General features: G+C 34.6%; 2 protein-coding genes across 9 annotated transcripts in view; one reads left to right on the top strand and one right to left on the bottom strand.

Moving 5' to 3' along the window:
* The window catches only part of LOC106054461 (APOBEC1 complementation factor-like), a 29,008-nt gene extending 25,623 nt beyond the window's left edge, over positions 1-3,385 (top strand). For both annotated transcript variants that reach the window (XM_056044056.1, XM_056044055.1), the window contains one exon: positions 271-3,385. In XM_056044056.1, the coding sequence (XP_055900031.1) occupies positions 271-299 (29 nt within the window). In that variant the 3' untranslated portion in view covers positions 300-3,385. The remainder of the gene's footprint in view (positions 1-270) is intronic.
* Positions 3,386-6,802: 3,417 nt separating this feature from the next.
* On the bottom strand, positions 6,803-26,865 carry LOC106054462 (uncharacterized protein KIAA0930 homolog). 7 transcript variants are annotated; one of them, XM_056043607.1, is made up of 11 exons: positions 26,467-26,588; positions 20,296-20,364; positions 20,041-20,198; positions 19,537-19,641; positions 18,888-18,965; positions 18,116-18,217; positions 17,630-17,770; positions 17,302-17,502; positions 15,773-15,944; positions 14,782-14,931; positions 6,803-11,640 (listed from the first exon to the last, which is right to left on the bottom strand). In XM_056043607.1, the coding sequence occupies exons 3-11, from the start codon at positions 20,152-20,154 to the stop codon at positions 11,600-11,602; spliced, it is 1,104 nt and encodes a 367-aa protein (XP_055899582.1). In that variant the 5' UTR covers positions 20,155-20,198; positions 20,296-20,364; positions 26,467-26,588; the 3' UTR covers positions 6,803-11,599. The 7 variants fall into 7 exon arrangements, with proteins under 7 accessions (XP_055899582.1, XP_013065788.1, XP_013065789.1 ...); XM_013210334.2 differs by lacking the exon at positions 20,296-20,364 and having other exon boundaries at positions 26,467-26,865; XM_013210335.2 differs by lacking the exon at positions 20,296-20,364 and having other exon boundaries at positions 6,803-10,805; positions 26,467-26,865.
* Positions 26,866-27,083: the final 218 nt, after the last annotated feature.

The raw sequence follows: 27,083 nt of genomic DNA, 5'->3' as shown, positions 1-27,083 counted from the left end.
TAGGCTATAAAGTTTGAATGAAATTCTGAATGAATCAAAACCCCATTTTTCACTAAACTACTGAAGCACAAACATTCTATTTGACATGTGCAGCATGGAGACAGTTAATTAAAATGTGCAATAACATTTCAGATAGACTTACTTACTTAGACTTAGGTCCTCCCGCACCGTTCTGCGCATTGGGCGGCAAGTTGTCTCCACAAAGATCTGTCTACTACATTATTAATGTAACAACTAACTTATCTTGTTTTGTGTTGTTTTTTTTTTCAGACCCTGAATTATTTTACCAAACTTATTAAAAATGTGATGACAAAGTTGAAAGAAGTCTTCATTCAGTTTTTCAAGTCACTGGACATCAGCTGCTTCCTTGATATGACACTGTCATTCAGCCATGAGCTGGTGTAGTATGTTGGGGTGAATTCTTGAAGCTTTGGATGATTTTTAGTATATTGTTTTAGTACCATACAGGTACATTAAATCCACAAGCTCAACCCTTTTAAGGGATATTTTTGTTAAACCTTTTATATAAGCATTGTTTTGTGTTTATTTCAATATTTATACTATCTAAGTAAGATTTGATCCCTGTTTGAAAAAGTTTATCAGCTTTGCAGAAAACATTCCAGAAATGATGTTACTGTTACTGAGGCCTTGCTAGTCATATGTTTTGTCATGTATTTATTGTAAGTCCAACATTACAGTTGCCTTCTTGTTTGTAAATAGATTGAGATAGAAATTGAGTTAGCATCACTTTCCAATTGGCTGATCTATGAAACAATATTAGAACTGGACAACCAATGGCTTCTCAGTTGAACAATTAAAAAAAAAAGATGGTTTGAATGTGTCTAAATTGTTGTAGTAATTATCTCATTCCTATTAAAATTAAAAAAATAACAATCATAGATTATAAAATATTTTTGTAAAGATTTTTATAAATTTTCAAAATTTTTATTAATGGCAATATTTTTAATAACATAATGAATTATTGTGAATTTTTAGTAACACAAACAAATAAATGCTATTTAATATTTACATTAGATTTTTGTATACATTATACACCAATGTCAGTTTCTTGTACTAGGAATCAAGCATGATATTTAACTGTAGTAAGAATCAAAAATGATATTTAAGTGTTCTAACAATCCAGGATGATATTTAACTGCACATGTATAACAATAACATTGAACTAAGTGGATTGTTTACTGGATGCTGTTTCTTGTTCACAAAGTTTTAACACCATTTTTGTTGAGTTCAGCTCTGTGTTTCAACAAATACTCAGTCAATAGCTGTGATGTTCAATCATTCAGTCTTTAATTGGAATCATCAAATTCAAATGGTTTTCTTTCTTAATTTACTTCAAAAATATTTTCTTCTGATAACAAATTAGTATGCATTTCAATAAACAAATCTAATTTTGATTGGATAACAGATTTATATACATTTCAATAAAAAAAAAGAATTATTATAATTAATGCAAATTTATTGACTATGGCAATGTACAAAAAGAAAATGAACAAAATATACATTTGAGACAAAATACAACTCTAGTGCAATGTCTTAATAATAGTGCTGTTTTTTTGTTGTTTTTTTTGAATTTGTGAATATATTATGTCACAAGCTAAACTTAAGATTCCAATATTGCAGTTGTAGAAATGATATCAGACTTGGTGAAAACAGATTGTGACTAATAGCACTTCAAGTCTTTCTTTCAGAAATGTTGATGTCTCTTTTAACATGTTGCAAAATGTTGATGTCTCTTTTAACATGTTGAGAAATGATGATGTGTCTCTTAACATTTTGTTATTGCTGGATGTATTCTGGAAACTATTTTGCTTCTTTAACTCTTAATCTCATATAAACAGTCCACAGAACATAAGTGTTCCCTTGAATTCTTTTGTATTTTTAGTTGGGACATATTCTCCTTGGGACTCTTTGTATGACAGGGAGAGCATATATTATTTTTGTGACATTTTTTTTGAACTACAAGATCTTCAACTTTAAACAAGTGTATGATCTACCAATGTAGACAGTTTTAGTTGATAACCTTTTACTTTTCATTTTGTCTTACAAACCTTTCCTAGTTGGTTTTATTTGTACATTTCAAGTCTCTCTTGAGTTTTGAGGTCTGAAGTTTTTCAAGATTTTCTTTTGTATATTTCTCTTTTAAGTCTATAGGAAAGATTAGATATTACAATTTTTGGGTAATAAATGTTTCAGCATTGAACAGAATACATTTATTATAAAAGTCTTTCTTTACTTAGTCACTCACTAAGATAATTGTGACCACTGGATGCTCCCTGAAATAGATTTTTAACAACTTTGATGAATAGAAAGCGATGTTTGGCTGGTATGTTTGTTGTAAATGTTCCATTGTACTTGATGTAGACCTAATATTTTGAGGTCTACATTTTAATAGCTTTATATTACATTTGTCAGATTTGCTTCTTGTTTAAACATGACTTCCAAGCTATTTTTGTGACTGCATTCTAATGTGGTGAATTTTGACAACTGCATAGTTCAAGTAATTTTTCATTTTGTTGAAAGATACTTTTTATTGAAACATTTATTACAGTATTTATAAAAATATGTTTATCAGTTGGATAAACTGGCAAGCTTTATTGACTTTGTGCATGTTAACTTATTTATGCTCTTTTTTATGCATAATTTTGATGCATTTTATAATTTTTGTTTTCCCAGTGAGACTATTCAGACTGCCACAAAAACTCTGCTCACTAGCGAATAGTTTTTCATCCTTCTATTTACTTTTTTTGTCATTCTTCTTGATGTACTAAATACATGTTTTGTGTAATGACTTTCTCAATTTAACCCACAAGAACTTTGATTGATAGAAGTCACTCTCTTAACCTCTGCTGTTAATTCAAGTCATTGATCCAACTATTCATCCAAAAATGTAACCCTGAACTGTGAACTATAACCTTTAGGGATCAATTATTTTTTTTTGTCTGACATAATTTAAGCTACCCAATTTTTTCCCCTATGAAATTTTTCATCTCCCTACATCAAAATCTTGGTACATTTAGTTTTAGTTTAGGTACTAGTATTAAGAATAAATGTAATGGTAACATTTCAATAAAATTTAAGTGTATCCAAAGTAAACCACTGATACATTCCTAAAGTTGAAATTAGCCAATGATGTAAACCAAGGCTCTTGTTTGGACATAAGACTTTTAGTATACTACTGGATATCAGTAGTGTCAGTAACACTTGAGTTTACAGAGTATTGTTTTTTCTTAGGCTTGTGATTTTGTTTCTTGTTTTTATGATTTTATTCTGTAAATTGCTTCATTTGTTTTTAATTTGAGTTCAAAGTAATCAGAATTAAACTTTTCATTTCATGATGTCAATAAATAGTCATACAAAATGTAAATGTTTTGTGTTACTGTTTGTGTGTCATTACTTGTAACAAATAAGCAACAATGAGCCATCTAACATCATTAAGTAGAACACTGTTTAAGAAAGATAGTTGTATTTTTTTGAGTTATGGGCCACTATGGTCCTATCAAGAAGTTTTGATGAAACCTATGGAACTAAGAATCAAAGTGAAGATATTTACCAGTAAAAAGACAAATAACAGTTCCCAATTACAGAAAATATTTTAAAGTTATAATTATAGGGGAAAATGCTGATAAGTAAATATAATGTAAGAGTAAATGTGTACCGGTACATGATGTGGGGCAGGGATATGGTTGTATTTGTATTTCACCCCACCCCTTTTTAGACAGTTACTATCTAAAACAAAACAAAAATCTCATTCACTGAACAGCCCGCATTGAATTGACCGATGAGAGTACCGGTATTTTCAAGGCTATGAGAAGAGTTAGGCCTACACATTGAGTCATGCACGTAATCGATGTTCATTCATTGTTTTAGGCTTATGAACAATAACACCTTCGATAACATGCACCAAGCGCATCATCTCTTGGCCTGTCCTGGCCGATATAGTCCCAACCATAACCAAAACGACCCCCAAGCTGGTTCCTTAAAACAATCAAGACTAATCCCCCCTGAATTCACTGCTCTACTGAAAGACTTTTCAAAGAACAACTATGAACCAAACCATGCAACCACCCAAACATCCCCATCCGAGGCTGACACACGTATATAAACTTACTCGAGAACGCATACCCCCCCCCCAAAAAAAAAAAAAAAGGCTCTCAAAGAACTAACAACAGCTTCCATCTACAAGACAGATGGAAATAATGAATTGCGTAAAGAAAAGCTGGGATACTGCAAAGTTTTTAGGGCTTACAAAGCAAAGACTTAGCGATTATCATGTCGCTTCCTCGGGATACAGCTACCTTCACAGGATACACAATCAACTATTTGAGTCCAATTGAAATGAAACGGATAATCCAATGAAAGAAATAACTGAAAACAATAATTCACAGAATTCAAACAAGAAAATCCGATCAAAGAGGAACATGTCTTCTATTGTATTCAGCCGGCAATGCTCCGTAACCCCACCTACACAGTGGAACAATTAGATTTCTTTCAACACAGTTAAGTCAATAAGTGCACAAGTTTCACACACACACGTCTGCACGTGGCCATTAAATAGGGGACGTACGTTTTACAAAGATTCTACAATGTTTAAAAAGGGTATCTAATAAAATACAGGCGTTACTTCAAAAAGAAGATGATTGCGTCCTACGCATCAATCTAGTCATGCATGTTAATCAATGACTTAAATTCTGCCACGTCATTGGTTTTCCTGACTGACTCGGCAACCCATTCCATGCTCTAATAGCACTAGGGAAGAATGAGTGTTAATACAAATGTGTCCTAGGATATGGGACAAGGAATGTCTGTTCATCCCGAGTAAATCCACTCTTCCATCGCAGTGCTTGTGCAAACTATCCGGGTGCAGAACTTCAGGACCTTTCTGAATCTTGTATAGCATGTTATTGATTCGATAGAGGATCTCCTACGAGTCCTTACCAATTTTGATGAACTTCATTTCTTTCTTTTTGGATCATACAATCCAAATCAAATAAGATCAGCTTTTTGAAACACTAGTCTCAAATGTAGTTCCATAGTTCGTAGAGACAGTTGTAGAAGTTTCATCGTGTCCTGCACAGTCTGCAGCTGACTTCTTGGCACACAATAATTTCTTTCAATATTTGACAACGACTTGGGCTAAAGTAGGCTACTACTCTCTATTGCCTACTTTTGGGGAACGAGCAGCCCTAATCTGCTAACTGCTAAATGGTGTCTTAATCTTCGTCTGTTCGTGAAAAATAGATAACACAAAGTTAGTGGAAAATGTGGGTACAAATCATTTGTAGTAGCAGGGCCGGCATTAGGCAAACTATGCAGCTACCAGGTCCTCCGATAGGTCACAGGTGGGGGCTTGGCAGTGCGAAACTTGTATCAAATTCTCAATTATAGCAGAACACTAGGGCTGTACGTTAACTGACCAAGATGTCTCAACTAAAACTTAAGGTTTAGTGATCAATGTTACATACATCTTAGTTTTTAAACGATTTGTGTTAGAAGACACTTGCTTTTTTTTTATGAATTGCGTAATTTTATATTTTCCTATTTTATTTGAGGCCATCAAATTCACTTTGTCTAGGGCCTCAAATTACCTAAGGCCGACCCTGGTAGTAGCTACAGATACCAAGAGAACTTCAAGGAGATTAGTAGGTACCATCGCGAATCACTTCCTTTGTCCTCGAGTTGCGCTACATTTTCCTCCCTCCAATGACTTGTGTGCTAGGTAAAGCCTATTCCAATTTAGGTCCCATAAAACCATTTCCACCAATCTTTTCAGCGCGGGATGGGGGGGGGGGGGGAGAGCCTAGTGTATTGCATTGTACAGAAGGCTTTAACGTAAATCGCTACATTCGACTCCCAGTGAAGAGAATTTGTTTGTTCCTGTTTACGATCAGGGTGTAATCTTATTGGCCAATATCCGCTTTGAATCTAAGGTTGAAATGATGGGAAGCTCCGAACGAATGTCTAATGTGTCATCGCTACTTGGACTAGGATTTCTGTCACGTTATCACGTCGAGAGACAGCATTGAATATAAGCCCAACAATGGGCGAGTAACCTTTGATGTCCTCTTTGTTTCACTCTGTTGGCTGCTTCTTGTTCCTTTACTTACTCACTATTTGTATTGGTCTCACATTGCCTGCATCTTTCCTATCTAAAGACATTCATCTAACGTGCTGTGGAATCAAGGTCAATAGATATTTCTACACGACATTAAGCTATAGCTAATTTACACAAGTGATGTCATGTACTCAACACAATATGCTTGTAGCTAATTTACACAAGTGATGCCATGTACTCAACACAATATGCTGTAGCTACTTTACACAAGTGATGTCATGTACTCAACACAATATGCTGTAGCTAATTTACACAAGTGATGTCATGTACTCAACACAATATGCTTGTAGCTAATTTACACAAGTGATGTCATGTACTCAACACAATATGCTTGTAGCTAATTTACACAAGTGATGTCATGTACTCAACACAATATGCTTGTAGCTAATTTACACAAGTGATGTCATGTACTCAACACAATATGCTTGTAGCTACTTTACACAAGTGATATCATGTACTCAACACAATATGCTTGTAGCTACTTTACACAAGTGATGTCATGTACTCAACACAATATGCTTGTAGCTACTTTACACAAGTGATATCATGTACTCAACACAATATGCTTGTAGTTACCTACACAGCTGATGTCATGTACTAATCAGAATCTATTAACTTAAAATAGATCAAAGATCTTTCAGTCAGCGAAGCAGTAAAAAACACTTAAGCCACTTAGTCAAAATACTTTTAATGACCACTCAATAACACTAAAATAAAATTGTTCCTTCAGCAAAATGTTAGTTCACAAAACCAAATGTTTTTGTTTTCTTCAAGTTTATTTATTCCACCATAGACTAGAAATACAGATCAAAATATCACTAGTTCAAAATGTACATTAAAAAGTAAATTGTATCAAATTTAAAAACAACATTCAATGTTGATGCAAGAGAAAATAAAATACATCTGATAAAAATCTGCTTAGCAACCAAATAGAAAATGTAACTTTGAAACATTGCATTCTATGACTTAGTCTGTAATACAAAAGAAAAACATGTAGAACCACTAAACCAAGATAGAGTTACTAGTAGCCATTGCACTTTGTGTGGTTTGTCTAGAGAGAGTATCAAACAAAATAAAAAGATAACTAAACTGAATGATAGTTGAAAGTAGGCATAGATAGCTCTGAGCTGAATGAAAGTAGGCATAGATAGCTCTGAACTGAATGAAAGTAGGCATAGATAGCTCTGAACTGAATGAAAGTAGGCACAGATAACTCTGAACTGAATGAAAGTAGGCATAGATAACTGAATAGAATGAAAGTAGGCCCAGACGTACTAGAATGGTTTGTTCAAAAGTTGTTTTAATATCAATGCAATATGAAGCACAAAGCTGAAACACATCAAGACTTATCTCCACACTTGACTCCACACTCCATTGATAGTTGCATTGAAACAGAAGTATGAGTCCAACTAAGATGTAAACAAATTCTAAAGAAATAACAAGCGAATCAGGTGATTGACTTTAGGAAACATTTGAAGACCTCAAGTAGAGTGTCTTTGGATGACACAATGAAGTGGCACACAAGTCTTAACAAATTCTGTCTCTGATTTCACAGTGTGAGTACATGAATGGAAGCAGAGAGTGTATGTTGGTGTTTTTATTTTACATTTTGATATATAAATACAGAACACATTGGGTTCCAACAATTCCTCACTAGTTCTGATGTCACAAAAATTCCATTAATTTCAATTTCATTGTTCTCACATCCACATATACAAATGTATAAAGAAACACATTTAGATTCATTTCATGTTTTGTTCACTTTAACATTTGAATCCCACAAAATAAAATCAAAGTTAAAAACAACAAACTATGACATACCAGAAATCTGGTTGTTCATTTTAACATTGGAATCTCGCAAAATTAAATTGATGTTAAAAAAAACCCCAACAAACTCAGACATTGAGTTATACAAGAGTTCTGGTTGTTCATTTTAACATTTGAATCTAAGTTGAAAAATAACAACCTAGATATTGAGGTATAAATGAGTTTTGATAGCTTTGTATATCTACTATGTGAAAGTAGTCTCTCATCAAGTAGGCCAAAGCTTTGGCTGTTTTACATCAGGTTCGGATAGTGCTTTGTGAACAAATAGTTCTGACCAATTACAATTTATTACAGAATATCTGCATCAAAATCTTTTTTTTTTATTTCTAGAAATAATTTAATCTTCAAAGTTGGATAATGATAAATATTAATATTTTACATTTTTAAATTAAATAAAAAGATAAAAAGCTACAATGTCTACACATCAACTAATTTTGCTTGTATAAAGAGATCAATTGTATATTGAGCTGTCACCTTGACTACAGAATGTATTGAGTAGAAGAGGTAGTAGAATGGAGTTTCACAAAGTCATTGACATCTTCCAAGTGATCAATTTAATTAGAGAGTCATCACATTGTTGTTGTTTTTTAAACAAATTTGACAATTGATCTATTTTGTACCTCTAAGTATGGAACAAAACAAAGTGGCAGCTGATATACAACACAACTATATGTCAGCTGATACACAATGCAAGTATATGTGTAAAAATACTTCTTTAGATTTCCCATTGTTAAGCCTGAAGTAGGACAGCAGTTTAGGCACAGTGGTCATTTTGGCTCAAGAAGTTCTGACCATAATTTAAAAAAACTACAAAGATTTTAGAATAAAAACCAAAATAGCTTGTACAAAAATGACTTTCTTGAGCTTGCTTTTCCTTTTTGCTCTTTAGGAATGTATTTCAAAATGTAGTTTGAAGAGAAATATATCAGTTGGGAAAGAAGGTGTCTCTGTGTACAAATGTGAAAACAAAAGGAAACGGGGATAGATGTCCTGAAAATAAATCTCAATCTAAATTGGTTTAGTGTTTTAGGAAAGTCTCAGAATGGGAAACTACTAACAAACATTTAGAAAACCTAATGATTGGGTAGATGTCTATACATTAGGTAACATTACATTCCAGTGCAAGGGCTGGATGAAGTCATTATATTACATACTGTCAATGTTAAATGCATATATATACATATAACAAACAAGTGACATAACTACAATATTTACAATGAGTCGGATACAAATGCAACTACTTATATGACATTGGCAGATATACCACTCAACTCTACCATCACAATGTGACACATTCAAAAGAAATATAACATATGAATTCATTGAAAATTAATTTAAAGTTTGTACAATTGTAAAGATATATGAAACAGAGTAGACTAGTATTCCTTTATATCTTATAGATACTCACTGCTCATTAAAAGGCTGCCCAATCATCAAAACTAGACATGAACTTTATGTTTACTAAGAGATTAAAAGTGAATTGCAACTAGAATGCTTATAAATAATTTAAAGTCTATGTTCACATTCTAGTGTACATCATTCTAAACTTCCATTTCATCAAAATATTTTAAATCAAAACAAAAATTGTGAAAAAAACTAAATGCCTAATCTTGTTATTTGTTGTTTTTTTATAACAAAAAAAAAAAAGAAAACAAAAGTGCTTTTTTTATGATTAAAAAAACATTTTCAGTGTACCAGTAGCACAGCAATTCAAAAGTTTCTTGGACAGCATTGCCATAGTAACCAGGGATGAATGAGGATAAACAACATTTCACAATTATATTTTTTCCATCTTGGTCACAATTTATGTACCACTCTGCCCAAATCTACAATTTATGTGATATTAAAAAGATTACAGACTGATTTCTGAAATTAAGTTGAATTCAACAAAAAGTTTGGTGACTTTGGTTCAAAGTTTGTGGACCTCACACTAGACATCCTCTAATGTTGTTAGAAACTTTTGCTATACAAACAATGCAGTGAACTAAACATGCCAGGATGGACTACAACAAGCTAATTATGTTTGCAATACATATATTTATTTTTGTGATCATTGCTGCCTCTTAAAATGTGGTCCCTTACTAAAGAAGTGTGAAGCAGAAGAGCCCATTAAGAGCAACAGAATGTTGTGTCATTCATAGGACTAGTTCAAGTTTTCAAGTAGATAGAACTTTAAAATGATATACTTTTACAATTATCCATTAAAACACACACAGACACACACAATTATGGCCAGGAGCATATGAAAGTGTTTCTTGTACAGAGAGTTATCTTTCTTGAAAATAAAAAATCACAATGTCTGAAGGGTCCATGGAAATACATCAAGAAATATGTAAATATATAGAACAACTTCAATGTACATATATAAATAACCTTGACAAATGTTTACATACAGATTCTATAATCAATGTCTACATTATGCTATTTAGAACACAAATAGTTTCAGTATAAGCAAGACATTCATATAAGCTAAGAAAGAGCCAACAATATAGAACTCCATTTGTCTAGAATTGTAAGATACAGACTAAGCAAAAGAAAAGGGGAGAAAACTACAGTTCACAACATTCTTATAGGAGCTAGTTGCAAAGTTTTAGTTTAACTACTAATTCAACCTGAACTTAAAAATGGTTAACAGCAAAAACTTTATCTTATTACAAAAAAAAAAAGAAAAAAAAAGCTGCTACTAAAGGTAAAAATTTGTATGTCCATCATATGACAGGACTTAATTGCTGTCAAAGAAATCAGTCTTAATTTGTTTAGCCAGTATTATGTTCTGTTAGTCCAAAAGTTCTTTCCAATGTACCTCATGCTAGTCAAAGTTTTACTCTGGCTATGCAACATGTCCCTGGGAATGGAATTAGCAAAACAAATCAACACAACTTTCTACAGCTCAATCAAAAGACAAAAAAATACTGATACTGATAACAACATATAACATCATATAATAATCATAGATTAAGAATAAACCCCACAGTTTTAAGTTTTATAATTATGCTTATGATAAATAAATAAAGTCCCATTTACTATACAGACAAATATCTATAGCACAAACATAGACATTGTAGTTGTATGTAGACATAGAGACTAGTGTTTCTCAATTTCATTTCTCCTCAAATGTTTACAACAAAGGATTGTCCATTCTAAGTATATATTGTTTTGTCCATCCTAAGTACCATATTGTTATGTCCATGCTAAGTACATATTGTTTTGTCCTCCTAAGTCCTATATTGTTATGTCCATGATAAGTACATATTGTTTTGTCCTCCTAAGTCCTATATTGTTATGTCCATGCTAAGTACATATTGTTTTGTTCGTCCTAAGTACCATATTGTTATGTCCGTGCTAAGTACTTTATTGTTAAATTACAAGTTATTGAAAGCAATAAACTGCCTTCAGGTCACAAAGTTCAACTGTGGCGCCCATCTCAGAAACATTGCAAATAAACTTCCAATGAACAGTAAGACTTGTATGTAAGTTGGCTTGATTGTTTCTGATGCTGTGTGCTGGTTCTCTATTCAGCAAGTTATAGTTTGAAGTAACTCAATGGTCTGAGATCTGGTTTTCACAAATAATTCTTAAGAAAATTCTAGAAGAAAATCTAACAACAACAACAACACTGTGTGTTTCAAACAGCTGCAGTCAATGTGTGAGAACTGGCTTTTGTTTTTCTTCTAATAAGTCTGGAGGAAATCAAACAAAAAAAAAACAAAAGATCACACACTAAATATACCAGAATTTTTATTTCTTAAAAAATGACAAAATATATAAAAGGATTTTGAATAAATAAGTTTTATTTACTTGTTGAGCAAAACAAATCATTAGATTATGAGAAATTAGAAATGAAAGAACAGTAATTGATAAGTTCTAAATATAACCTAACTTAGAACCCATGTAACCAGCACACTCTCCAGGAATGATAACAAACCTAAAAATGAAAGAATTAGATGAAGCCTTAAAGGACCTCAAACCAAATCAAGACCCAGGCCCCAACAAAATCTCTAACAACATGCTACTTAGGCCCTCAAACCAAATCAAGACCCAGGCCCCAACAAAATCTCTAACAACATGCTACTTAGGCCCTCAAACCAAATCAAGACCCAGGCCCCAACAAAATCTCTAACAACATGCTACTTAGGCCCTCAAACAAAATCAAGACCCAGACCCCAACAAAATCTCTAACAACATGCTACTTAGGCCCTCAAACCAAATCAAGACCCAGGCCCCAACAAAATCTCTAACAACATGCTACTTAGGCCCTCAAACCAAATCAAGACCCAGGCCCCAACAAAATCTCTAACAACATGCTACTTAGGCCCTCAAACAAAATCAAGACCCAGACCCCAACAAAATCTCTAACAACATGCTACTTAGGCCCTCAAACCAAAACAAAAACTGCTACATATCTTTCATGAAAGCTAGAAATCAGGCAGAGACCCAAAAAGCTGGAAGAAGACCATCATTATCCCCATACTAAAGCATGGCAAATAAAGAAACAAACTAGACAGCTACCGCCCAATCAGCCTCACCAGCTGTACATGCAAACTTATTGAAAGAGTGGTAAATAACAGACTCACTTGGATCCTTGAGTCAAACAATCTACTTACTGAAGCCCAAGTTGGCTTTAGAAAAGGTAGATATACAGAGGACCCAATCAGACAGAAGATGAAATTCAAGGAAAGAAGCCAACAATGATTGTTTGAATTAACTTTGAAAAAGCATTCAATTAAGTCTGGGAAATAGGTCACACAGTTGGCATAAGGAGGAGTTCAGTCCCCAAAAACCGTTCTATACATTTTACCAAAACTTACCAAGAAAAATCTCAAGCAGCAAGTATACAGATGACCTTGCTTTAATCAGCACATAACAATATTTAGGAAAATAAAATGTCCACTAGAAGACACTTTCCATTGAGTCAATGAGAGGTCCAATACTGGGGCATGTACCATCAACTCCTAAAAGACATCATATACCATTTTCTCACTATCAACAAAACAACAAATGATAAAATTAACACTAGATATAGAAGCTCTAGAAAAAACAAGGTTACAAAGACAGTTTGTGTGGAAACACAAACTCAAAATTGGCCCCCGAAGTGGTCCACCAAGGCTGGTAAAAAGGCAAGTTTCAATCTTTTGAGAAAGAACATCGGAATGAAATTCTATCAAAGACAAATGACAGAGAAGAATGAAGAAAAAAGGTTGACAGATCTTGTGTGGTGCCCCAGTGGTCCGGTCCAGTAGACCAAAGGATAGGTGAAAGTGAATGTGAAGTTATATGTGAACCTGGCCTAACTGATGTCTTATAATGAATATCTAATTGATCTAATTCTTTTGTAAAGGGTCAATCTCTTATTCAAATCCTCAAAAATAAAACATTTCCATAAAAAAAATAATTAAAAAAAATAGTTAAGTGTATTATTCCCGCGGTAATGCACCTCAGTTCATGTGATAATATGAAAAACTACTTATTAATTGTTGTTTTTAATTATGTCCAATTTATATGCATACTAAATAGATTTTTTCTCTTTAAAAAAAATGGCAGTTCTACATATCTTAAAGTCACATATGACACAATACTAACTTGGAAAAAAAATTGAAAAAATACAGAGTAAAGGCATCCAAAGATTATCCCTTTTGAAAAAATAAGCTGGCAGTGACTCTCTAAAAAGTGACATCAGACCCACTCTAGTATATGCATTACAGCTTGGGCTCAGCAGATTAAACCAACTTACAGAAAATAGACAAGGTACAAATGTAGGCCTAAGGATAATGACAAGCAACAAAAACAGCACCCAATGGAGGAAATGGCTGCCTGGTTTCTTTGGATGAAAGAAGAGAAATACAAATTCTGTCCCAATTCACCAAAATGGAGGCACCCACTCAAATCCAAAATCCACAAGTCTGGCATTCAAAAATAGCTAAAAAACAATTTTATTCAGGAATCACTGAACCTTAAAAAAGAAATATCAATCAGAAAATATAACTATTGAATCAACAAAGCAGCACAGAGTCAGTACATTACCTCCTTGTGACCAAAGCTTCCTTGCTTCTATAAACAATAACAACAAGAAAACTGTTCTTGAATATTTCAGCACACATTGAAATAGAAGGCAATGAAAAAGCAGACATTCTGGACAAAGATGGGAGAATGAACAAATACAAGAAAATCCCTCTCTACCCAGAAGCAATGAAAAAAAATGATAGAGAGTAGAATACATGAGAAATGGACCAGCTAACACATTCCAATTACAAGAAAAATAATGCCTATTATAAGCTTTATAAGCTATCTCGCTATGACAACACAATTTTCCCCCACAAATGAATGAGACAACATATGTTTCACCAGAGAATGACGATTACACCCTTCAAAGCTGCATACTCTATTGGCTGAACAAGACTCTGGCACCGAAACCCTCCTTTGGAGGAAAAACTATATTGAGAACTGCCTATTTGGAAACCACTGTGCAATTTATCTCAGATAAAGGATTATTTATCTGAAATCTCCAACATAAAAAAACGAGAACGAAGAACAACTTTACATGTCATTGAATAATAATTCAGTGAGTGAGCTTTCAACAAAGAGAGAATAAGAGATGAAGTACAAAAGCAGACTTAAGCTATTCTCTCACTAGGCCATCACTCACTTATCAGCTCTGTTAAGACCATAGTGTTTAATCATCTTAAATGAATGCTATTGAGCTCTAAAGTTAATATGTTGTGGAATTCTACACAAGGCAACACATAAAACATCTTTAGGTCTCCATATGTGTCAAGATTTATCAGAAGACATAAACTAATCAAAACACAAATCATGTGACTAACCTGCAATAATTCTATGCCAAGGCAACATGACATAAGTGAGGTTGGCATTTAAAGCTATAGATGATGCTCTTTTCTTTTCTTTAAACCAATGCCAGGCCTGACCGAAAGACTTTCCCCAGAATCCATTGTACTGTTCACTTTCAGCTAGCTCTGCACCAAACAAATATATATGCAAGTGAAACACGAGTCTTCTTTTCTAAACTTAACACATTCATTTCTCTATAGTTAAAAATTTAACTGAGAATTTAGTTAAATAAATACATGCGACATAAATAACTGCAACTATTAGAAGTCTAGTTATCTTTCACTCTGTATCTCTAGTGGTCATAGTGCTAACATAAATTATTATTTGAGACAACACTGTCTCATTATTTCTTCTACAAAGTCTGATAATGCTTCAATAGCGTGATTGTAATGTAGATGTGAGTTATTTATGATTTTCTACAGTAATATGTTGAGCCAAGTAGATCCCATTGAATGTATGTTTTCACCATGTTAATCATTAGTCTAAAAGTTATATATGAAGGAGCTAAAATGTTTAATTACAAACAGACTGCAACTGTCTGCGACCCACTCTTTTGGTACCATTCAAGAAGAACCTAATGTACATGACTTAATGCAATGGCTTCTTTATTAGAATTAAGAATTTTGCCAAAGAAAATTGGAAGTAGTCATTCTGAGCTTGAGAACAACCCGAGGGAAATGTCATTTTCAAAAATGTTCAACATAAAACCTTTTCATTTTAAAATATGGATATTATTTTTTTGAGAGCATAAGTAGGCAGAGCAACTATTTAAAACAGAATTAGGACAATTTTGATAAGATTTTGAGAGAATTTATTATGACATCCACATTGATGATTTTTTCATACAATTTGTTCTCAATGCTGAAGTCAATAAGACGAGAGAGAGAGAGAGAGAGAGAGAGAGTATTTCACTGTTAAATGTCAAATAGGTTAGATCAAAGAAACAAAAAAGCTTTGATCTCATACCATCCTGCAAAGTACCTGCCTCCACCTCTGTTTCATCCTCATCAGTAGGGGCATCCACTCCTGCTGTCTCTGACCTAGATTTCTTCATACTAAGGGCTCGCCTGAAGCTGCCCCGGACATAGTTAGTAATACCCTGGCTGGGATCACTCATTCTTCTCTGTGCATACTGATCCTGAAAGATGTTCAGAAATGACAAGTTCAGATGTTTCTGTCCATTACAATGAAAATAATTAGTTACAAATGAGCAGTTAGCTTGAAGAAAAGTCATAAAAAATAGATAGACTGCCATTCATGACACAATAAAATGTCAACAAAATCAAAACTATAATCTGTACATTGAAAAACTATGAATGTGTTTAACTAAAAATATGTGACAGCTAATTGACAGCATTGAAAACCCTCAATGGGCTAAAGAATCCTGATCTAATATATCAAGGGAATAACTAAAACCAAGGGCTTCTATATCCTAACTATTTAGATCATGCATAGACAAAACATAACTATAATTAAGAACCTTTATGATGGTTTCACCTGCCAAGTAACCCACTGTGGTAAGCTGTCAGAGGAATTTCCAGTCACAACAGGAGTCAAACAGGGATGTCTTCTTTCACCACTCCTGTTCCTTCTAGTATTGGATTGGGTCACAAAAGAAGCCTACTCTAACGCAGGGAAAGGAATCCAATGGACTCTCACACAAAAGCTGGAAGATCTGGAATTCGCTGATGACATAGCCCTATTATCACAGAGACTACAGGATATGCAAGAAAAGGTCACAGCTTTAAGTGAAGTAGGAAAAAGAGTAGGCCTCAAAATAAACCACCAAAAAACTAAAGTACTTAAAGTAAACAATAAACAAATTGGAGACATAGTACTGGATTCTCAGACAATAGACCAAGTAGAAAATTTTATATACCTTGGGAGTGTAGTCAGTATATCAGATGGAACAGATGAAGACATTAAACGCCATATAAATCTAGCGCGTCAGACATTTACACAGCTAAAACCAACCTGGAAATCTCCTCACATCTCAAGCAAGACTAAACTAAGAATCTTTAACTCTAATGTCAAGGCTGTCCTACTGTATGGTTCTGAAACATGGAGAACAACTGAAGCCACAACAAAAAAAATACAGCCCTTCATCAACAGATGCCTGAGAAATATCCTAAAAATACACTGGTAAGACAAAGTAGAAAACACCAAACTGTGGGAGATGAGTGGACAGAAAAATGCAGATCTTAGAGAGGAAGTGGAGATGGATTGGTCACACCCTTAGAAAAGATACCAGCAACAGAGCTAGGCAGGCCTTAGAGTGGAACCCCCCAGGGAACAAGACGCAAAGGTAGACCAAAAAGAACATGGCGACGCAGTGTACTTGAAGAAGCAGAGAAGACCGGGAAGAGCTGGGAAACCATAAAAAAACTAGCAAGAGACCGTGGAGAGTGGTGTGTTTTTGTCGAGGCCCTATGTTCCACGAGGAACTCAAAGGAGCAATGATGATAGACAAAACTCACAAAGATAATTCAACTTACTTCCTGATCACTTCCTTCAAAATCTCCCACGGGAAAATTCTCTAAATCAGGAGTTTCTGGCCCAGAACCTTTGAGTCGACTAACTGCCATCTCAGCACAGCCTTTCCCCCTGGGACCTCTCATCTTCATGAACTCAACACGCTTCTTGTTTTTAATCAGGCCCATAGACATTCTCTGCGTTATTTTCTGAGTCAAACTTGCCTTCAAAAAGGAAAATACTTTTAAAAATATTTAGCATAAAACTAGTTTACAAGTAAAAAGTCAATATAAACTAAGAAATAAGTTTGATCATTTACAAAACAAATTCACTAATTATATTCATACATACCCTGCCATCATAAACTCGTTTCAAAGCATCATATTTAACAGATCCTAAAAATAGGACAACAGAGAACAGTTTCTGTTTGTCACTGGCTGTCAGTTCCACAGCTACACTTTCACTGTCTCGGACAATCAGATCTTGAAATGCCTGATTCAAAAAACAAAACAAAATGGCCTTGAAAATGTTTCCTTACAAAATTACTTCTACAGTTCAATGTGGTACAAGATAGCATTATGCTGGTACAAATGTTACTTGTAATATTCAAAGAAACATGTTACTTATAATACTCAAAGAAACATATTACTTGTGAGGTTCAATGAAACATGTTACATGTGAGTATCAAAGAAACATGTTACTTGTAATAGTTAATGAAACATTTTACATGGGAGTATTAATGAAAGATGTTAATTATGATGCTATAAGAAACTTGTTACTTTTTATGTTAGTAGAAATAATATCAGTTATGTGGTACTAGTAATTGTTTCAGTTCACCTCCTCAAAGTCATCCACAGTGAAAAATATGTTTGGGTAAGTGATCTCTTCATGTGTTCCTTTACTATCCATGGATCTCCTACTTGGACTTGGATACACTCTCTGTAATAGATAAGATACACTCTCTGTAATAGACAAGATACACTATCTGTAATAGACAAGACTGCATTAATAATAAGTCAAAGTAGAATAATTTATTGCTGAAAAAAAAAAAGGGATTGGTAGATCAAGTAACAGATATTTTACTTATTTTGTTTGTTGTCTACACAGGATATAAAAGAAATTAACATTAACTTGTTTATTATTATTAATTGTGTAAATTTCAGCTTGATCTGAGATACTGTGTGGGAGAAATAATGTGTACAAACTTTTTACCAGACAGAGTGAGATGATATAAGCTTTGTATATATATATATATATTTATTTATTTATTTATTATTTACAAAGTCAATGTTGAAATACCAATAAATAAATAACTTTTATTAATTTTACTCTTTCTCTTCTAACTGATGATACCAACATTGATTCTACCAGAAAGTGGTAAATAATTACGGAGAGAAAGAGTTAAGGATTATCAAAACAGTGTTTAAAAATTCAATATATTATTTTTCTGACTCTGGTAAGCTTCTGTGTCATGGGCCATCATTAATCAGAAAAGACAAATTAAAGATAGATGCTTCCTACTCTAACAATGTTCTGATTATGTTGTTCCTACTCTAACAAGATTCTTGCTACCTACAGGCCACAGCACATTTCTACACAATGAGTTCACCTGGGAAAACTTTTTCAGAATTTGAAGGTTTTTCTCATCTGTCCTTGTACACAGTCCACATGTCAGAGTATACTCAAACTGAAAGATACAACAGCATCATGTGATTTCTGTAGATGTGTACCAGTGAGATACTCTCCACTCAAACAAGCAAAGCAAAACAATGTAGTTTCATTTGATTACATCAACAAGTATGTCTTATTATGGCATTGAGTGCATTTAGTGCCTGGTCAAGGATTTAGTTGACCTTCTGTTCTTTGATAGAGTTGAAATAACTCTATTAATGCCTTTTTGTATACTAAAAGACGTTTCTAAGTCCATTTTTTTTTAACGCTAAGTGCTTTGAATTATGTTTAGTATCCTGATAGGTAGTTTAAATTTAAAAAAAAAAAAAAATTTTTACATATAAATTTCCTTACACACAAAATCTAGACTTCTTCAGTCATCAAGTGGCCGTGAATATGAGATGAAATCTGGGCATTAGTTAGAATGATGTCCCCCCACAGCAGTTTCCCCCCCCCCTCTACCAGCTGATGTGTTCATGGGACAGGCAATGGCACAGTTTGGAATCAGCAACATCATATATTCTGCCAGGGGAATTCTTTAATGTCATTTGGTTTAATATAATGTTAAATTAGATCTCTGGCCTCACCTGGTGCAATATAATATTTAAATACACTGTCTCCTCCCAATCAATGGTTGGCTCAGTCAATGTTGGAAGACGTTTGGAATCTCTTCTGTACACTTCTACTAGAGGCTGAGAATAAAAGAGAAACATTCTAAAAGTGTTCAAACACATTATTATTATTTGTATTGTTACTGCTATAAGATGTTGTATATGAAATCAAAGCAAAGAAACAAAGTCGACTTTGCTCACATTGTGACTTACTGGCTGGTACAACATTATACAAACTAAAACTAAGTTCAATTAGAGACTAATTATACAAGACTATATATCCTTTCATTTTCACTCCCTCTTGTCAGAATTCAGCTAGTTAATACAGTAATACAAATAGTGTGTTTTTTTAATGAAGGGTAAACTAGGCATTAATTTGTTAATGCAAAGATTTATATATGAAAGTTCTCTTTAAATATGATGGTGATTGATTTGTTGGAAAAATGAGAACATTAAAACACAACTTTTTTTTTTACCTACTTGTATGTGTCCATGTTTGGACTTGAGATCTGGGTTTTTACGTATATAAAAAAGCATATCATCTCTGCAGTCATCTGAGTAGGAGCTGCTGTTTAGGAAATATTGTGAAAACATGTCAGGCCAAAACTGATTGCTATTCAACAGCTCGAAGCCATTTTCTGAAAAAATATAAAAATCCATATTATTTTCTAGATGAACTAGAATTGCACATAACAACTTGACTATCATGAACAAGAATGCAATTAAAAACTTGACCTTCTGTTGATGGACTAGATAAGTCATAGATTCATCCATGAGCCCTTCAACTATTTCCTTACATGCAAGCTTGGAATAAAATTCAAAATATCTAGTTGAGTCTGACTTGAAAATAACTTTTTTTTGTTGATTTCTAATAAAAATACTTTAAAACAATATTTTAAACGAACAATGATTTTAGAATACAATTTTTTAAAACTCTATTTAATCTAAATTATTTTATTGAATTTAAATGAATCTTGAAAAATAACTTGATAATGATGTATTCAGGTCCTTGTATTATCTCCACATTTAAGAGTGATGAATCCAGCAACATCCCTAGAATAAGGAATCCATTTGGTGATGGGAATATTCTTCAGCCAGTGGAGCCAAACATGTCCTATCTTTTGTCCATTTTTAGTTGCTGCCTTTACAGTGGCCATATTATTTTCATGGCTCTCAGATTTTGGGTGTAAATGGAATCATCTACACAGCTAAATCGATTGAACCACTTGATAATCAATTTAAGGTTTGGTGTTTATTTACACCAAAAGTTTGAGAAAATATGGCTCAGCTTATTTAAACTAGTACTTCTAATAATTGTAGAAGATCTATATCAGGAGTGGCCAAGCAACAACATAGAAATACAAGGCATACCATACCTCTGAGATGTTTAAAGAAGAAAAAAAAAAACCACAACAGGGCTTTAGCTACTATGATGTCTAAATAGTAGTTGTAATGATTTTGCTGAAAAAAAAAATCTTGTATTTATAAAACCATTTTTATTAATCAGTAATAATATAAAAGCAAACTCATTCCAAATGACATTCAAAATGATAAATTTTTGGCTATCATTACCATGTGAACATTTTCCTGAACAAAGAGAATTCACTTCAGATCAGCATACAGAATGTGAGCAAGCATTTTCATCTTTTGTTTGATTTGATTTTTGATTTGAGGCACATCGGCACAATTTAGGCCATGTCGTGCCTGCAGTCCCTTAAGGACTACTCTCTCTCTAAACAACAAGGGCCAGATTCTATACAGTCATATCATTAAAATCAAGGTCTATTCACAGTTAAAATAGTAAAGGTAGTAAAAATTTAAATATTTGGTAAAAATCTAATGTAAATAGTGCATGTTCACAAATTCATAAATCAGATCTTCGTAGATAGCCCCACTTCCCGGATAAAGCCCAGTACCTTCCCAAGGTCGACATTATCAAATAGTGTTTTTAAATTAGTGGCTCTAAAATATTTCGCCCTGACATCCTGGTATCTGGGGCAATCAACGAGGATATGTTCCACGGTGAGGCAAGAGTCACAGTACTCACAAAATGGGGGCTCCTCTTTCTTCAGTACAAAAGAGTGCGTGATGTAGGTGTGGCCAATCCTAAGTCTGAACATGGTCGTGGTACCACGCCTTGTCAGACCCTTAGATCTGGGCCGCCACCTGACATCCGCCACAATCTGCCTGAGTTTACTGTGAGTCTCAGCCTCCCATTGGTTCTGCCACTCTCGATAGGTGGCAGAGGCAATACTTTGTCTCAGGTCCGAGTAGGGAATTTGGATTCCTGACACCGCATGATTTAGGGCTCTCTTTGCTTCTCTGTCTGCGGCTTCCCTCAATGCCAACATGGGAGGGGACCCAGATGAAGGTGACATCCCTACGGTCGGCTGTTATTTGGTCCAACAGCTTCAGGATCTTATGTACCAATGGGATGTCAGTCTTCATCCACCCCAAAGCTTGCAATGCAGATTTGGAGTCGGAGCAGATTATAAATTTCCTCCTTTCTGATGCTTTTACGGCCATAAGTGCAAGCAATATTGCATGCAATTTGGCCGTAAAGATGGAGCATCCATCGGGGAGTCTACGGGAGATTGTTTTGTTCTGAAAGGAGCAGGCACACGCGATCTTTCCCTCCATTTTGGATCAGTCTGTGTAGATGGTGCCAAAATCTCTGTAGCTCTCCTGCAGTTCCCTAAAGTGGACTTGTAGTATGCTTGGGTCTGTATTTTCTTTTTTGAAATTAAGGAGGGATAAATTTAATTTGGGTTTATTCATTAGCCAAGGAGGATTCTGAGGGGTTTCTATTTTAGAGATTTGGTCAATGGGTGGGGTTAAATTTTGGATGGGTTCTCTCATTCGAAGGCCCAACGGCTGTATGACGTTAGGCCTTCGATTGTATAATTCTACCTCTGTGGGGTTAAATATGGAGTCGAAAGCAGGGTTCATGGGGTTGGATTTTAGCTTGACTATATACTGCATTGCAAGCTTTTTCATTCTTATATCCATGGGGAGTTCTCCAGCATCCACATGGAGACTTGGGATAGGTGATGTACGAAACGCACAGAGACAGAGACACAGGGCAGCATTTTGTATTGGTTCCAGTATTTTTATGTACGACTTCTTTGCTGCTCCATATATTATGGATCCGTAGTCTAGCTTGGATCGAATTAGACTCCGATAAAGCAGCAGCAAGGTATTGCTGGTCAGCTCCCCAGTCCGAATGGCTGAGTACTCTTAGTATGTTTAATGACTTTTGACATTTCTTCTTAAGTTCCTTAATGTGGGGGAGAAAATTAAATTTGGAATCTAAGGTGAGGCCTAAAAATTTTCATGACAGGGATCTTCTTTTTGTGTATAAATAGTTCAGGGTCTGGGTGGAGTCCCCTTAGATTACAAAAATGCATACTAAATGTTTTGGAGTCTGAGAATTTGAAACCATTATAGTTTGCCCAACCCTGAATTTTGTTTAAACATAACTGTAATTTTCTTTCTAAGGTGTTCATGTTTTTCACATAAGTAAAAATGACAAAGTCATCAACATACAAAGAGCACTCTATGCCAGGGGACAGCGCATTTATGATGCTATTTATTTTAATGTTGAACAGGGTGACTGACAGAATGCTGCCCTGGGGTACACCCATTTCCTGGTCATGAGTGTCAGAAGTGGAGTTGCCCACTCGAACCTGGAATTTTCGATCTTTCAGGAATTCCTCCACAAAACGGGGGAGGTATCCCTTAAGCCCCATAAGCGCCAGGTCACGTAGAATGCCATGTTTCCAGGTTGTGTCATAGGCCTTTTCTATATCGAAGAATACAGCTACTAGATGTTCTCTTCTGAGTAATGCATTTCTAATATAAGCTTCCAGCCTTACCAGGTGGTCAGTTGTTGTCCGCCCCTGCCGGAATCCGCACTGGTAGTTTGAGATCACTTTATTCCTTTCCAGGTACCAGACCAGCCTACTGTTAATCATTCTTTCCATGGTTTTGCAGATGCAGCTTGTTAGTGCTATTGGTCGATAGTTAGCTGGGTCAGAGCCGTCTCTTCCCAGTTTAGGTATCGGCATAACTGTGGCTTTCCTCCAGCTGTTTGGGAAAGCGCCTGTTTGCCACACACAGTTATAGACCCCTAGCAGGACTGCCAATGAGGGTTCGGGAAGGTGCTTGAGGAACTGGTAATGGATTTCGTCTTCTCCAGGCGCTGTGTCATGTGACTTGTCCAGCGATTCCCTCAGTTCATCAAGCGAGAACGGTTTGTTGTAGTCTTCATTGTTCTCTGACCTGAAATCAATGGGGTGTCTTTCCTCCCTGGTTTTGACTTTTTGGAACTCTGGCGTGTAGTGTGCAGTGGATGATTTTTCTGCTATTGAGGATGCAAGGCAGTCAGCTATTTCTCTGGGGGACGTGACAGTTCGTCCTTGGTTTTTCAAATGCCCTATTGCATTTGATTCTTTCCCTTTGATTCACCTTACTGCCTTCCAAACCGCTCTAGCAGAAGTTTTGGCATCCAGACTGCCGACAAAACTTCTCCAGGAATTTCTTTTGGCTGACCGTATGGTTTGTCTAGCCTTTGCTCTAGCTATCCTGAATAGCTTTAGGTTTTCCTGGAAAGGATTCTTTATAAATGCAGCCAGTCGTTTTTTCCTATCGCCAATAGCACTTTTGCAAGCTGTATCAAACCATGGTATGCTAGGCCGTTTTGGATTTGCAGAGGTTAGGGGTACAACTTTCCTGGCTATACTTAGTAGCTTGCTAGCAAAGGTATCAGCTGGGTTCTGTTCATGGAGAATATTTTCTGTGATACATCTTTTGTTTACAAATTACTTTTGTTTAGCACAACTTTCATGCTATAAGCATGCTCCATGCACTCTGGTCCAATCTCTTTTGTGTAGGCCTACCTATGGGGAAGAGGGGGTATCTGGGAGAAGGTTTCAGTGCTGCCTCTCAGCACTCAGCAAAAACTACAAGTTGGGATTTGAGCTCAAGCCAACTTTGATAGGCAGCCAAGTGGTTTATGCCACTCATCCCATAAAAATCATTAGAACAAACTGAGGTTGGAACTGTCCCATTTGAAATTGAAAAACTGTCTGTTACAAACTGAACTCCTAATATTACAGATCTGGTGAAAGCAAAGTCTAAAGTCTAATTAAAGCTAGATCTAGTTCTGTTTATCTTGACAGTATGTGAAATTATTTTTATTTAAAACTTAGGAATAGACTAGAAGACTTCTCGAAGATAAATATTATACTTATAGATTAATAGAAAATTACTACTTAGACTACTAGTTACTAGATCTAGATCTATCTACATCTAGATTCGTAGATTTTGTCTTCATGAAGGTCCCGAGTTCAGGAGGTTTTCAATTAGAGGCAATACAACTTCATTTTCATTACTCTCTTAGAATGACTTCTAGATCTATTCTATAGTAAAGACAGAGTTATAGGTCTATAACTAGATTCTATAACATAAATCTAGAAATCTAAATCTAGATTTCTTCATTTCTAGATATGAGGTCTGTCTTGATTTCTAGATCTAGTCCTAACTATCTTATCTTATCTTATATGATACCCATATGATACAGACGTTACTTCAAAAAAGAAGATGATTACGTTCTACGGGTCATGCATATTAACCAATGACCTAAATTCTGCCAAGTCACTGGTTTTCCTGGCTAGCTATGGCAACCCATTTCATGCTCTGATAGCGCTAGGGAAGAAAGAGCATTTGTACAAATTTGTGCCTCTATCTTTGTGTCTTTCTGAGTATTTTATTAAATTTTGTTTTTGTATTTGAAGATTATGGTTCAGTGTACTAAAGGCGTTACTCTAGTCAAATGTGAAAATTCATTTGTTATGAATCTCACTGCTCTATTTTGTGTCTTACAGTTTCTTATATGTTTTCTTGAGTTGAGGGGCCTCAAACAGAGGATGCATATTCTATTTTTGGCCTAACCAAGGTTAAATAGCATTTTAGTTTTATGTTCCTATTTGATTTATAGAAATTTCTTTAATAAACCCTAATGCTTTTTTTGATAGTTTCATCAATATGGGGATTCCATGACAGTTTTTCATTTATTATAACACCTAGGTATTTTGTATGTTTAGTCTGGACTAGACTAAAATGACTACATATATATATACTGGTATAATCTAGATAGATATCTATATTCTTAGTCTTAGATTAGAAATGATTAAAGTTGGATTTTTAGTTAGATCTAGATAATCTAACTGACAATAGTCTAATTCTAATATAGTGACTGTGTAATAGTTAGATTGGTTAGATCTAGATTCTAGGTCTAGTATGGTTACGACTTAGTTTAGGTATCATAATAATTCTAATAACTTGGACTTGGACACAAGTGCCTGAGGTGGGTATGATAATTATCTAGAATCCATTTAATGGCATATACTCATACGCCATAGGGCATAGTCATACTGATATACTTATTATTATAGATCTAGATTCTAGATCTAGTCTAAACTAAATCTAGCTCTAGTGACAATCTAGCTAGTCTAATACTAAAATATTACTAATGTCATATTGTCATGTGTAATATTAAGTCTAACTAAGTAATACTTAATCTAAACTAAGACTAAGAGAGACGACTAAGACTAAGTTAGACTTACTTCACTTACACTTAGTCTTAAATAACGTTACTAATCTCAACCTGCTACCTTCCTCATTTAACTCATTATCATTAGGCTCATTATCATGATTATCATTATAAAATCATTATGATTAGTAAGTAAGATAAAGATTAGCCTGATAACAGTGATAACGATAACATGATAACATCATAACCTGAGTCAGGCTGAGTCCTGATTCAACACAAAATAGTCACAAATATAAATGAAAACAAAACATTGATTGTAAGAAATCTGGATTCTACTCCTATCATACCGATACCTTTATCCACAAATGACCCTCTGCCACATTTTCTTCGTTCTTCTCCAATTTTACGCAATAGTTTCTGCAAAAATCCTTCGCTTGAAACTAGATTTGTATCTGTTTCTGATTCAGCCATGTTTTCCGTAGTGACACTATTCTATTTTTATAACACAAAGATCACATGATCATTTTGATTAACCTAGCCTAACCTACATAAAGCTACTGACCTATAGATTAGTAATAACTAGTATTATATTGCCCGTGCCGTCCTGCAGGAGGTGTCGGCTATGATGTATCAACTTATTCTATTATATTGTTATGACTTTTCCATGCGCACCGCCATCCAAGATAGTGCAGAAAGAAGGTGCGCACTATCAGAGACCAGACAAGTCGGATGTTGACAGGAGACAAACGATTTCCGCCCAAGTTGAGAGCCGAATTGAAAAGACTGTGCCTAAGAAAGATGATGTTTTATGAACTTGTGATGACGTGTAAATAAAGATATATGTGCCTCGTTGAGTTGCCTCCCTTAAGTTATTACAATTGGTTGTCAGAAGTGGAATTATAGGCAACTCAACGAGAGGAGGTAGGATTTACAATGGCAGCTTTGAAACAATTAGACCAACTCTCAGTTA

The sequence above is a fragment of the Biomphalaria glabrata genome, chromosome 10, assembly GCF_947242115.1.
Source record: "Biomphalaria glabrata chromosome 10, xgBioGlab47.1, whole genome shotgun sequence".
NCBI classification, from domain to species: Eukaryota; Metazoa; Mollusca; class Gastropoda; family Planorbidae; genus Biomphalaria; species Biomphalaria glabrata.
Note: the sequence above shows the minus strand (reverse complement) of the source record. Positions and strands in the feature narration are given on the sequence as shown.